This window comes from Notamacropus eugenii, chromosome 1 (assembly GCF_028372415.1).
Source record: "Notamacropus eugenii isolate mMacEug1 chromosome 1, mMacEug1.pri_v2, whole genome shotgun sequence".
Classification (NCBI taxonomy): domain Eukaryota; kingdom Metazoa; phylum Chordata; class Mammalia; order Diprotodontia; family Macropodidae; genus Notamacropus; species Notamacropus eugenii.
In genome coordinates this window covers 491,087,619-491,101,860 of record NC_092872.1, presented here as the reverse complement: position 1 = coordinate 491,101,860, position 14,242 = coordinate 491,087,619, and the positions used below count along the sequence as shown (strand labels likewise).

Sequence of the window (14,242 nt, the reverse complement as noted above, 5' to 3'; positions counted from 1 at the left end):
CTGACAGGTGATACTCTCTGACTTTGATATGAAAGCGATAGCCAGGGAGGATTCTGAACATAATTTAGGATACCTTCTATGACAGGTCTTCAGAATGGGGCTCTGTTAGTTTGCCTTAAGTGTTGTGAATTCCCAGGATGTCATACAATGTACATTATTTGGGCACCCAGTCCAAAGCCAAGTACATATGTATATGAGCATGAGATAATGTATGTAACCTTCCCTACTGCTTCATTATGGCATGGAAGGGGACTCTCAGAGGCCATGCCAGTGCAGCACAGAGTTTGGCAGGTGCAACTAAACTTGAGAGATTTTGAGCATGAGCCCAATGACAGGTATCTGTCATCCAAGGACCAATCTCGCTAAGTTCAGAGAGGCTCATTCCCACGTTGGCCACAGAAAGTTTGATATCACATCTACTAAGTTGTAGAGGGTTTGTGATCTGTGCCAATGGAGAAATGTCCACACGAACGAAAACAGAGATCTTGAAATATTAAAGTAAGTGAGGCAAAAATGCCATCCACATCCAGAGAAAGAACTATGGAGTTGGAATGCAGAATGAAGCTGAATATTTTCTCTTGTGTTATGTTTTGTTTTGGTTTGGTTTTTCTCATAGTTTCTCCCATTCATTTTAATTCTTCTATGTAACATGACTAAGGTGAAAATGTGTTTAATAAGAATGTATGTGTAGAACCCACATAACGTTTCATGCTGTCTTGGTGAGGGTTGGGGAAGGAAGGGGAGAAAATTTAAGACTTATGGAAGTGATTGCTGAAAACAAATAATTTTTTTTAAAAAAAGAAATACTAAAGTAAGGTATGTAAGGAATTTTGTAAACCTTCAGGTGCTAAAGAATATGTATGAGTTGATATTGTTGCTGTTATACGGAATTGCAGAATTCAAAAGTTGGAAAGGACCTCAGAGGTCATATAGTCACTCAACAGACAATTATTAAGCGCCAGGCACTGTGCTAAGCCCTAGAGATACAAAATGAGGCAAAAGAGTCCCTCCCCTCAAGGAGCTTACAACTAATGAAGGGACTCACCAGCCATGGAAAATCATCTATATGAAAGGAATCCCCACCATAATATACCTGACACATTTCCAGCCTTGCTTGAAGACTTCCAAGCAAGTTCCTCCAAGGAGGGAGAACTCACTGCCCCTCAAGGCAACCCATTGGTAGAAAGTTTTTTCCTGACTTCAACCTTCAGTTTGCCACTTTACAGTTTCCACCCACTGCTTCTGTTTCTTCCCACTGGAGTCAAAGAGAACAAAGCTAATCCCACTTCCACATGACAATTCTTCAACTACTTAATGACAGCTGTCATCACCTCTGAATCTTCTCCAGACTAACTCATTCTCATATCCCATGGTCTCAAGGCCATTAACCAGGCCATAGATTTTATTTCCTCCAATAGAATGGTCTCTAGTCCACAGTAACACACACACACACACACACACACACACACACACACACACATACACACACACACACAAAATCTTCTATCCTTCTAGGAAGCCAGTACTAGTCCAAAGACTGACATTTTCCCCAAAATGGGCAATGATCTAGACAAAGATCTAGCTCTGTTTCTTTTTTAGAATATAAAATGGCATTCCAAAATAGAAAAGTGAATGAAACTTTGAGGAACTCTGTTCTCCAGATGCTATTACCACCTAAGTTATCACCACAGAAATTACAAATAGAACATTGGCTGTCTATATATTAGTTTTCAGAGTGCTATTTCTATGCAGGACAGTAGCCAACACTGTTGATTGACTCTGTCCTCTAGGTGCTTCTTCCATAAGGAGCTGTAACAGAAACACTGACAGGATCTCTACTCTGAATCTTATCTCCATCCAGGGTTGCAAGCATAACAGTTATGAAGATGCTAAGGCCTATGGCTTTAAGAACAAATTGATCATAGTTTCTGCAGAGACTGCTGGGAATGGGTTGTATAACTTCATTGTTCCACTTCGGGCATATTATAGATCTAGAAAGGAGCTAAATCCAATAGTTTTACTTCTGGACAACAAGTAAGTACACTGACAAGCTGCTCCTTTTGTGTAACAAGCCAAAAAAGGAAGGACCCACTAATATTGGCTGGGCTTTTCTGGGGTTGACTAACATAGGAGTGAGTTGGGTTAATCAATTAAAAGATCATTTTCTACCCTAGGTAGAATGGAGTGGCCCAGCACCATGAATTCAGCCCCCACCCATGTCTCAGAATTAATACATTTTGTCATTGAAGATTATCTCTCATTGCCTAGACATGTCCTACATTCTCATCCCCTCAATACAACTTAAATTCAACTCCTCTCCCTTTCTTTTGACTTTCGAAATCCTAATCATTCTTCAGTAATCCTAGAAAAAAAAACCTGCTGGAAATGTTATAATGGGATCATATATGAATACACTACTCTTGACTCTCCCTATCCATCCTTTCATCTGGACTGGGTTTCCAGAGAGATGAGTCAGGTCATTCCAGGCCTTCCCAACCTTAATGAATAGATTTGTTCTAGCTGGATAGACTAGTTAGGGAGTCATTTCTATAGCCAGGAAATAGAGCAAATATAATACGCCTAGAACTGGTTCATTTGAGGATGGAAAAATAGCTTGTCTAGGGGACAGTGAATTTCCTGTCAATACAAATGTTGAAGTAAAGTCTAGATGTTTAACAGGGATATTGTAGAAGACAAATATAAAACACTGGGAAGGTGCTAAGAGGGTCAGGAGTGCTAGAGCTCAGGATGAGCTGAGGCAGTTGTGAACCACAGGGATACAGACTAGACCTAAGAACTCATTAATAGAGAAAACTCTCAGCTGTGGAAAACTTCTGCCAACACAGGTCAGTCCTTTCTCTGCAGCTTTTGGACTAAGAGCTGCCTAGAGCTTCAAGAGGTTAAGTGACTTGCCTGGGGTCATCCATGTGACCTGAAGGAAGACTTGAATCCAGGCCTTCCTTTCTTTGAGGCCAGCTCTCCATCCACTATACCACACTGCCTCTCAATAAAGGGCTTTTCAAGAAAACTACATTGTAGGGAAGAAGGAAGGAGGTTCCAAAGAGGGAAGGACGTCTCAAAGTATGTGAGAAAATGATAATCAGCATTGGAGAGAATGCAAAACTACTCGACCTTTGTATTTTGTTTCTGCTTTTCCTGACAAAGAGAATGATATTGGCCATGGGGAGGAGAGAATAGAAATAGCTGATGGGCAGCTGAAACCCATGGTAAGTAAAGAAATAGTAAGAAAACAGATACAGGACCTCCGCTAGAGACCTCCCTTCTGGCCTACACTAGGACATTCAAGGCTCCTTTGGGGTCCAGTCATTCAACCAAGTGAGAATCCGTTCTGCTATGTGATGTCTTCTAGCTCTCACCTTTCCATTTGTCCCCACAGACTACTGAGAGAAGTCTTGGTGAGATCAACTCCCCAGGCTTGAATGAGCCGAGGCAATGAAATAAATAGTGGATGTGATGGCCACACAACTGTCAGTGGTGATGATGGAAAGAATAGCTGATGTTAATAACATGCTTGAAGAGTTGCTAAATGCTTTATATACAAAGAGATGACACAGTAGGTAGTGCTCTGAGCCTGGAGTCAGGAAAACCCGAGTTCAAATCTGGCTTCAAACACTTACTAGCTGTGTGACCATGGGCAAGTCATGGAACCTGTCTGCCCCAGTTACTACAACTGTAAAACTGGGGATAATAATGAAATGTAGATAATAATAGCACCTACCACAGGGTCGTTGTGAAGATCAAATAAAATAATATTTATAAATGAGATGATATTTATAAAGTATCTCACACTAGTTAATATTATACAGTGATTGGCACATACTAGGTGCTTAATAAATGCTTATTTCCTTCCTTATCTTATTTGATCCTCACAACAATCTCATGAGGTGAGTATTCCAGGTATTTTTATCCACATTTTACAGATGAAGAAACTGAAACCCAGGCAGTTAAAAGTGACTTGCTGACAGCAACATAGCTAGCAAATTTTAGAGACAAAATTTGGACCCAGATCTTTCCTCATTCTGAGTCTAGCACCCTTTCACTTTACCATGATGTCCTCCAAGCTTTGAAAACTGTGGATAATAGGAGAGGGATACAGAAAGACAAATGTTATCCCAATTTTTTTAAAAAGGGAAGAGGACAGAGTCCACAAACTATAAGCAGGTGACTTTGATTTTGATTGTTAGTCAGATTTTAGAATGTGTTATTAAAATAGAGTTTATGAACATTTGGTAGGATAAGAAAGTAATTGTTAGGAACCAGCAGGACTTCATCAAGCAAATGCTGTCCAGTGCAGTTGTTGTGGGTCAGTTGGTTTTACTGTTTGTCCTTGTTACAATGGAATGTTCACAGGGAAGGGGGGGATCCTGGTCAAGGAAGGTATGCACAGAAATTACTGTGATGTCAAAACAAAAGGGACCAAGAAATTTATTTTAAAATAGGCTAAACTAATTTCCTTCATCATCAGAGTTATTTTACCAGTAGGTCAGGAGAAAGTGTGGAAGTCGTGTAATAATATTCAGCAAAGTCTCTCTCCTGTTATTATTTTATGTATGACAGAGAGGTGAAGGCAAAATGAGTCCAGTTCGGTGGATTCTCAATGGGATGAATGATTGGACCCCAAAAATAACCTGTAATGGCTCAATGTCAACCAGAAAGGAGGTTTCTAGTGTTCTGCCTCAGGGATCTGTCCTTAGTGCTTTACTGCATAACATTTTCATCAGTAGCATAGATGAAGACATCCAAGGCAGGTTTGTCAACTTTGTAGATGATGACACAAAGCTGAGAGACACAGCTACTGTATGGAATGATAAAAATCAATATTAAAAACATCTCAATAGGCAAAACAAGAAGGCGAATCTAATTAGATAAAATTCCATAAAGACAAATGCAAAATCCAACACTCAGGTTCAAAAAGTCAACTTTATAAGTACAAGACCAGGAAGGTATAACTAACGAGCCATTCCTGTTTTAAAAAAAGGCAGTATTTTGCTGGACTGCAAACTCATTATCAGTCAATAGTATGAGATGGGAGAAAAAACAAAAACAAAAAACAACCCTGATGTGCACCACATAGTTTTGTCGTCTAGAACAAGGGCAGTGTTCTGCTGTCTTCTGTGCTGTTCTAACCACATATTGGGTGTTGTTTTCCGTTCTGGGTGGTACATTTTAGGAAGCTAGAGTCCATTCAGAGGAATATGACCAGGACAATGAGGGGACTAAAGACTGCACCATACAAGAATCAGATAAAGAAATTAGAATGCTTTGCTTGAAGAAGAGAGGACTTGAGACAGGACTCAACATTGGTCTTTGAGTGTTTGAAGGACTGGTATATGGAAGAGGAATTCAACTCGTTCTATATGGTCCCAGAAGGCAAAGTTAGAAACTGCCTAGACCAGGGGCGAGGAACCTGTAGCCTCAAGGCCACATGTGGACTTCTAGGTCCTTGGGTGCAGCCTTTTGACTGAGTCCAAGCTTTACGGAATAAATCCTTTTATTAAGGGGATTTGTTTTGTGAAGTTTGGATTCAGTCAAAGGGCCTTACTTGAAGCCTAGAGAACCACATGTGGCCTTGAGGCCACAGGTTCCCACCCCTGGGCTACACATTGCCAAGATGCAGATTCAGTCTTTGTGTAAAGAAAAGCATCCTAATATTAGAACTGCCCAAAAGTAGAATGGACTGCTTTGAACAGCAGTGGGGACTTCACCCCACCTCTACCCTTTAAATCAAGGAGTTATATGACCTCTACTTAGCTAGATAATCTCATTTAACTCAGAAATTCTACAACACTGATTCAAAACCAGTACCACAGCTGTATACTTCTTTTATTCTTTCCTTCCCAAACAAAATAGTTGCTCCCCAAGGGATCTAGCCCAGTCTTCAAAGGTGAATTCATATACTCGTAGAATACAATTTGCTAAGTCTGAGTGACCCAATGGGATAATGGTATATTATGCCAATTATGGAAGTTCATGTCTAAACTAGGCATATCTGGGGATAAGACAGAAGGGAAAGTCCAAGGAATAGTCCAGTTCCCTTAGGTCTTGGCTACCATAGGCTCCTCCTCTCCCTGATTCCTCATAAATCCAAATCACCGAAGCTGCACCAGGGCCAGAGAACTGTACCAGGCTTAGCTTTAAGACTCTGAGTTTATCTCCTTCCTGACCTTTGGTGTTGGTGTCCCCACAGGCCAGATCACCACTTCCTGGAAGCCATCTGCTGTTTCCCTATGGTCTACTATATGGAAGGCTCAGTTGACAAGTAAGAGTCAGGTCAAGGGTCAAACTATATTGTATAAGATAGAGAAAAGAGAATGGGCCTCATGGTGGGGAGTGGGAGTAAGACACTATGCCTTCTCTAGTCCCACATCAGAATCTCTTGGAAATAACCAAGAATTACAGGATTAAACTCCTCCCTAGTTGCCTTCCCTTTCTTCCCTCTCCTCTTTCCTCTTTCTATTTCCTATTATCCACTTTTTATTCCCTTGCCTATATATATATATAGATATAGATATAGATATAGATATATAGATATAGATATAGATATCATTAGCCCTAATTAGCATCTGATTGACTTCACTATATATAGTGAAGTCAATCAGATACAAATTAGGGCTAATGTCAAGAGTTGTGGTAGATTGGAGAAAAAGAGAAGCAATTCCAACTCAAACTTTCCCTCCTCCATACTTGCCCCTAGAAACCATGGGAGGAAAAGTGGATTATATCCAAATTTCCCATAACTATGTGGGAACATCTCCCATGGATGGGAAAGGAAATGGGATGGTGGCTGAATTCCCAGGCTCCAAAATTTTCTGAGAAAGAGGTCTGAAAGGTGCTTTCTCTCAAGTTTTGTGGTATGATTATGTTGGTGTGTGGTAGATCCCTCTCCTGAACTCTCCCATCAGCCCCTGTCTGGCCCATATCCTCTCAAGCTTTCTTCACAACTCCTGCCCCCTCAAGCTTCTCAGCCTCCATCTAGCCCAGTTCCTTCAGTATCTCTCCTCTGCATACATTCCAGCCTAGTTCCCACCAAAGTCTCAGTCTTCTCTAGCCTCATTTCTTTAACATTCTCTCTTTGTGATATGTCTGGCCTCTCTTAGCCTGGATAGCCTGCTACAGTGTGGTATCATATATGCTGATAACCTGGTAGTCGTGGACAAGGAAAGCACCATGAGTGCCGAGGAGGATTATATGGCAGATGCCAAGACCATCGTAAATGTGCAGACCATGTTCCGGTGAGAATGGGGGGAAGATGGGGCACTATTCACCGTCCAGAGTGAACATATTGTGGTCACAGTACTACCTTCTCTTGTTTAGAGCCATCATATCTTCCTCTCCCCCACTGAAACTTGCCAAGATCTCATTCTTGCAGTGCTCTGTTCCCTCTAAAATGACAAGTGGCTAAAAATAAATACATAAAATGACAAGTAGCTAATCTGATAAATCCATCTGTGTTTATGGGATTTGGTAGAAGACTACAATGTCCAAGACTACATTGATAAATGGACAGACAACTAGAAGGAACCTTAGAGATCATCTGATATAGTAGTGTCAAACTCAGAAAAAATGGGAGCAACAAAACCATACAAAAGGATCCCTGCAGGCCACATGTTAACTTAAAAAACCACATATTAAGATTATCTATGTGTTATTATATTTTATTATATTACATGTTTCCCAATTATATTTTAATTTTGTTCATGCCATACTCAAGAATACTGTGGGCCATATCTGGCTTGTAGACCATGTGTTTGATTCCTCTGATTGAGTTTCAACACCATTATTTACAAATAGGAAAAACTGACTTTCCCAAGATCACACCACCCTAACAAAGCCAGGAATTATACCAAGATCCCATGACTCTGAATCTAATGTTCTTTCTGTTGTCCTTTGCCCTGACTGGATTATGTCAAGATTTTATAGAATGTTGAGTTGGGAGTACTTCAGAGACCATCTTGTCCAACCTGGAGTCCTACTTTCATTTTCACATGCCACATTTTAAGGGGGACACAAAACATGAGATGAGTTAATTTCCTTTTCTTGGTCTCCTTTAATTCAAAAACCTGAAAAATGAGAATATTGTACTAAATGATCTCCAGTCCCTTCTGATTCTAAAATTCTATAAGCCTAAGTTTTTGCTCCTGCCTACAGGTTGGGCCTTCCTTTCTAGGGCACCTATATATTGGCAAAACCTTCCCTTTATCCCCAGACCTTGACAACTCTCCTTCCTAACAGCTACCCTCCCTCCTTGTCTCTCTTTTTCCCTAGGTTATTCCCAAGTCTCAGTATCATAACTGAGTTGACCCATCCATCAAACATGCGGTTCATGCAGTTCCGAGCCAAAGACAGCTACTCACTGGCTCTTTCCAAACTGGAAAAGGTAGGGTTTGTGCTCGCCAGTCCCCTGGGTTTTTAACCTTAAGCTTTTGTGAAGAGCCCAACCTGTTCTATACCCTACTGCTGTCACCTTCATCTTGGAAGCCAGGGAGAAACTTAAAAAAAAAGACAAGATGGGATTATCAGGAGATAGAAATTAGGTCTTTCAGAGGATACTTAAAGGAGTAGGAAGTTTAAGGAACAGTTTAATTATTTCCATCAACTATGTGGGCTTTTCCCTAGATTTCCCTTTGGTGTAATTAAACTCTGGCATTTTGGACGACCGTGACCTTATGATTTCTGGTGCTTTCCCTTTCAATGATGCCTAAACTTTATATTCCGTTCTTTCCTGCAGAGGGAAAGAGAGAATGGCTCCAATCTGGCATTCATGTTCCGCCTTCCATTTGCAGCAGGCAGAGTTTTCAGCATTAGCATGCTGGATACCTTGCTCTATCAGGTGGGTTGTGCGGCACTGGAGAGATCTCATGCAGGGTGACTCAAAGTGTTTCCCCTGAAAGAGAGAGGAATTCTGTGTGTTGTGTGTGAATTGAGGGGAGGAAGGGGTACAGTGCAGAAAGTCTGTGTATATCTGTCCATACATATAACAGTTTATGGGCTATGTGTGTTCAGTGAGGGCTAAGTGTCTATGTGTCCAAATGTGACAGCCTCTTGATGTGTATTTGAGGGATGATGTAGGCTCTGTGCACAGATGTCCTACAGGCCTTAATGTAAGAATGAATGAAATGAAATGAAATAAATAGCATTTATTAAGTGCTTTTGATGTACCAAGCACTGTCGTTAGCACTGAGGATACAAACAGATAAAACTAGATGGCCCCTACTCTAAATGGGGGATATAAAAGAATTCAGGGATAGGTCAGATAGAAAGACCTCAAAGTCCCAAGGGCAGTATTCCTTATGGCAGGTCAGCTAGGGGTCTGGAACTCGTATCAACAGGGCTAATGGTATGCCTTAGAAGACTTTAGGCTATAGAGGAAGAGCATATGGTAAAGCTGGTAGTTCTCTATCTCTCTGAAAGGCTTGTAGTTGGTGAATTCCAGATCATCCAAGTGCTATGAACAGCCATGTTGTTCTTCCCAACTGGCCATCCTGTGGGATCTGGTCCCAGATCAAGGAACGACTAAAGAAAAGACAAAAGAGAAGGACTTCCCCTTGCTGGCAGTTCTTCATGACCCTGCTGCCCCATGAGGTCTGGGCAGCCATGGGTAGTCAATAGAGGAGCAAAGAGAAAGCAAGGGGAAAGAATATATGTAATAACTTGTGGGATTTGTCTGAGTGGGAGGAAATTCTCTGGGTGTGCTATGTATGTCCTTTTAAAAAAAGTCATTGATACCTTCTGTCTTTATATCTTTATATTTTCATTTTCAAATGTATCCTTCCCCACCCCATCTCATAAGCCATCTATTGTGACCAAAAAAAAAAAAAAAAAGCTAAAAGGGGCAGGGGAGGATGCAGTATAAAAAACTAACTAACATATCAGCTGCATTGGACAGTATATCCAATGTTCTTCCTGCAAAGACTCCCACTTAGGCAAAAAAAAAAAAGGGAGAAGCACATTTTCTCACTTCTTTTGTGGGGCCAAGGTCAGATTGTTGTCATTCCTATGGATGTTCATGTGTGTATGTGTGTGTATTCACATATGAAGAGTCTATTGGATGACAGGTCCTATGGATGACAGTCTAGATACATGTGTTTGATGGAAAGGGTATCCATATGCATAGCTATCTGTGTCAATTTACTCTGTTTTTGCTTTCTATCTATCCTTTCCTCATCTCCTCCTAGTCATTTGTGAAGGACTACATGATCTCAATTACAAGATTATTGCTGGGTCTTGACACAACCCCAGGATCAGGATACCTCTGTGCCGTAAGTGATGGCTTCTTTCATATTTCCCGTGACCTTCTGGATACTCCACTTAGAGGTTCTGGACCAATACTTCAAACTCAAGATGTCCAAAACCAACCTCACTGTCTCCTCCTCTACTAAAATCTGCCCTTCTCCCAAACTTTAGCCTCTATCTCTGGTAATTTCCATCCTTCCAGTCACTCAGGCTGTTGACATTGGCATTATCTTTGATTCTCAGAGAAGCAACATGATAGTACAATGGAAAAAGCATTCATTGTATTTGGAGTCAAAAAACCTGGGTTCCAATCCCAACTGTTTCACTTACTACCTGTATGACCATGGGCAAATCATGCGTACTTCTGTCTCATCTGTAAAATGAGGGGGTTGGGTTATGGGACAACATAGCCTCTAAGGTCTCTTCAGCTGTAGCTCATGGATTCTTGACCCTTTTTATGACTTGGACCTTTTTGGAAGTCTGATGAAGCCTATAGACACTATCTCAGAATAATATTTTTCAGTGTTTAAAATAAAATACATAGAACTAAAAAGGAAAACAATTATATTGAAATAGTTATATAAATATTTCAAAACAAATTCATAAGCCCCTATTCTAGATCTATTATCCTATGCTCTCTCCCCTCTCCTTCACTTCATTTCACTGAGCTAACTACTTTAATTAAGCACTGCTATTTGAAACCATTGATACAAAGATTTTTTAAAAGGTTAGAGGTAGAGGAAGAAGACTTGAATCCAAGTAAGTATAATGCAAGGTGAGTCAAAGAATTCTGCCATAATAATAAACTGTAGATGGGGGCTTGAACTAGGGTGGCTACTATAGGAATGGAAGGGCACCGGATGATGGAGATATTTCTAAAGTAAAGTTGCTTTAACAACTATTTTGTACCTGAAACTCAACAAATCTGAAACCCAATTCATCATCTGTACCCCTTTGCCCCCCAAATCTTGTTTCTTCTGCCAACTTGCCTATTTCTGTTAATGACACAACCAATCTCTCAGTCACTCTGGTTTGGTAGCTTATAGTCCTCCTTTACCCCCACCTCCTACACCTCATTAGTCGCTTTATCCTGTTGATTCTCCTTTCATGTCTCTCACATATATCCCTTCCTCTCCACATCTTCTGACACTACTCTAGTTAAGGCCTTTATCATCTCTAATTTAGACAGTGGCAATAGCTTCCTGATTGATCTTCCTGCCTCAACTCTCTCCTCTCTACAATCCATACTTTACACAGCTGCTAAAGTCAAGTTCCCAAGACACAGGCCTGACCGTACCTCTTTTCTCATTAAAGAACTGTCAATAATTCCTCATTCGTAAGAGACAACTACTTAGCTTGGCATTGAACTCTCCATAATCTGACTCCAGCTTACCTTTCTAGTCTCATTTAACATTATTCTTCTCTAGCCATTCTGGATCATTAGTTGCTCCCCAGTATTGTCTTGGGCTTTCCTACCTCTGTGTACTTGTGAAGATAATCCTCTGTGCCTAGAATTTGCACCCTTCTCATCTTTGTCTTTCAGAATTTTTCTCTTCCTTAGGTCAAGTATCAACTCTTTCCAACTAAAAACATCCTCTCCTTCCTCAATTTTTCCTATAAACCTCCACTGCTTTACTCAAAAATCTTCACTGCTCCCCATTGCCTATGGAATAACACACAAATATTAAGTCTAGCTAGTTTCAGACTATTCTCCTTCCAGCCACTGTACATTGTAGCCAAACTAGATTATACTGTATCTCCTTCCTCTAGTGCTGTTCCCCATGCCATTTTATATGATCCCACACACCTGGAAGGGTTTACCTTCCCCAATTTACCACCATCACCACTGACGCTGGTGCCACAATGTACTTCTCAAATCTCCATTTGTTGGAGTCCTTCCTTTTCTTCAAAATCTAACTCATTCCATCAGCATGAGGTCAATACCGTCATCTCCTACTGGATGACTTCAAATCTATCCTCATTTTTTTCTTAATGTTCATATTTGAGTTTGGGGAAAGGAATTTCTAAGATTAAACATCCCCTTTTGTCATGTCTTTTTCCATTCACATTCTGATGTCTATTTCTCTTTCCCTTTTGAATTATTTCTCTGTAATTTTCAATGTTGGGGGCATGCCTTTACTAACAACCATTGGTCCAAATTAAAGTGATCTCTTCCCATCCCTCAAATTTCATAGCACTCTCCCAAGTTCTTCAATCATTTATGTATATGTCTTTTGTTCCTAATTTTTTGAATTTAAAATTTTAATTAAACAAAAAGAATTTTTTTAAAGAATGTAAGCTCCTTAGGAATAAAGTCTATATTGTATATATCACCCCCAGCACCCAACATAGTACCTCCCTGTCCAAAGTAGATAGCCAGTGTTTGGATTGGAATAAAATTTGGCCTGAGGCTTGAATGAGAGGTTGGATTTGAAGATGGTAGCAATCTAAGCATAGGGAATGATGTAAGCAAAAGTGCGTAGGGAGAAAAGCACTGTATATGTTTAGGGAATACCAAACAATCTAGATTAGGCTCCATAAAGGGTGTAGTGTGCACTAAGATGATAAAAGTAGATTACATCTAAATTGTGAACAAGAACTTTGAAGAACAGACTAAGAAAGGTGCATGTTATTCAATTTTTTAAAGAGCTCCTTAAATGCTTATCAGTCTTAGTACCAGTTCCTTCCTAAAAGACTTTTTCTTGCCCCAGATGAAGATCACAGATGATGACCTGTGGATCCGGACTTATGGCCGCCTCTTTCAGAAGCTCTGCTCATCCAGTGCTGAAATCCCCATTGGCATCTATAGGACAGAGTCTCACATGTTTTCCACATCAGAGGTAGGGAGTGGAACCAAGCCCTGGAGTTTACTAAGCAGCCACCACCAGAATTTGCCAACTCAAATGACTCACTCTCATAATATCCTGGGGAAGGAACCTTCCCATCAGTGATACTGGGAATTTCACTGCTGAGAAATTCAGTTTAATTCTTGTGGGTACATACAATATCAGAGCTGAATATACTCTCAGAGACCATCTAATCCAACTCATTTATTTAACAGATGGCTGAGCTGAGGCTTAGGCTGTAGAAGGAACTTGCCCAGGGAAACCCAAAAAGTTAGTGGTAAATCCAAGGATCTGGTTCAAGTCCCTTGCTTCCTGGTTCATAATTCTTTCTATGACCCTTAGGAACTACAAGCTGCAGCATCTCTGCATTTGCCAGCTCTACTCTTTGGCTTTTTTTCTTTTAATTTACCTATGTGGTTTTTTGTTTTTTTTTAATCCCCCTTGTGCCATCCTGCTGTGGATGCAGTATTTAGATGCTAATTTGCTACAGCATCAGGAGCCAATGTCACCCTGGTGATACACAGTGGAATAGCTGAGAAATGCGGCTTAACATAGCAGGGGAAAGAGGCATTCCTTTTAGAGGATGCTAAGTTGATCCCCTGAGATCTTGGATCAACTTCAGTGTGCAGTGGGTTTGCACTAAGAGACTGATCTTAAGCCCCTGTGTTGCCAGTTGGCATCAGAGAAATCAGATTATCTGATTCTAAGGATTTTCTATAGTGTTCAATTCAGAAGGTGTGAGCCCCTGCTCTCTTGTGGATGTTGGCCTAAGACTTAGGGCCTACCCGGGGGGCAAGCAGAGTCTGGACGACTGGTGCTACATTCTGAATTAACCCAAACTGCATGTAATTTTCTTTTGTACAGCCTCATGACCTCAGAGCCCAGGTGAGTAATATTTGCCCTTAAAATGTTAACTGAATTTTTTTTAAAAAGCCAATTTGGTGCCTCACAATCATTATAGAAAATCCTGCCTGAACTATGAAGTCCCAGGTTGCATGAAGTGACACAGATAAAGATGCTATGCTTTGGCACAGATCCTTTTGGGCTCCAAGTCAGGCTAAGGCAGCAGGGAGGAGAAAGGATGTTCATAGAGATTTGCGACATGAAGTAGCGTGGCCAAAGAATGGGATGTTTTGCTTCTT

General features: G+C 40.6%; 1 protein-coding gene across 3 annotated transcripts in view; it reads left to right on the top strand.

Moving 5' to 3' along the window:
• KCNT1 (potassium sodium-activated channel subfamily T member 1) overlaps window positions 1-14,242 on the top strand; it is a 215,864-nt gene that overhangs the window by 186,639 nt on the left and 14,983 nt on the right. For all 3 annotated transcript variants that reach the window (XM_072632996.1, XM_072632997.1, XM_072632998.1), the window contains 8 exons: window positions 1,862-2,034; window positions 6,209-6,280; window positions 7,119-7,253; window positions 8,287-8,398; window positions 8,750-8,851; window positions 10,197-10,280; window positions 12,966-13,094; window positions 13,965-13,985. In XM_072632996.1, the coding sequence (XP_072489097.1) occupies window positions 1,862-2,034; window positions 6,209-6,280; window positions 7,119-7,253; window positions 8,287-8,398; window positions 8,750-8,851; window positions 10,197-10,280; window positions 12,966-13,094; window positions 13,965-13,985 (828 nt within the window). The remainder of the gene's footprint in view (window positions 1-1,861; window positions 2,035-6,208; window positions 6,281-7,118; window positions 7,254-8,286; window positions 8,399-8,749; window positions 8,852-10,196; window positions 10,281-12,965; window positions 13,095-13,964; window positions 13,986-14,242) is intronic.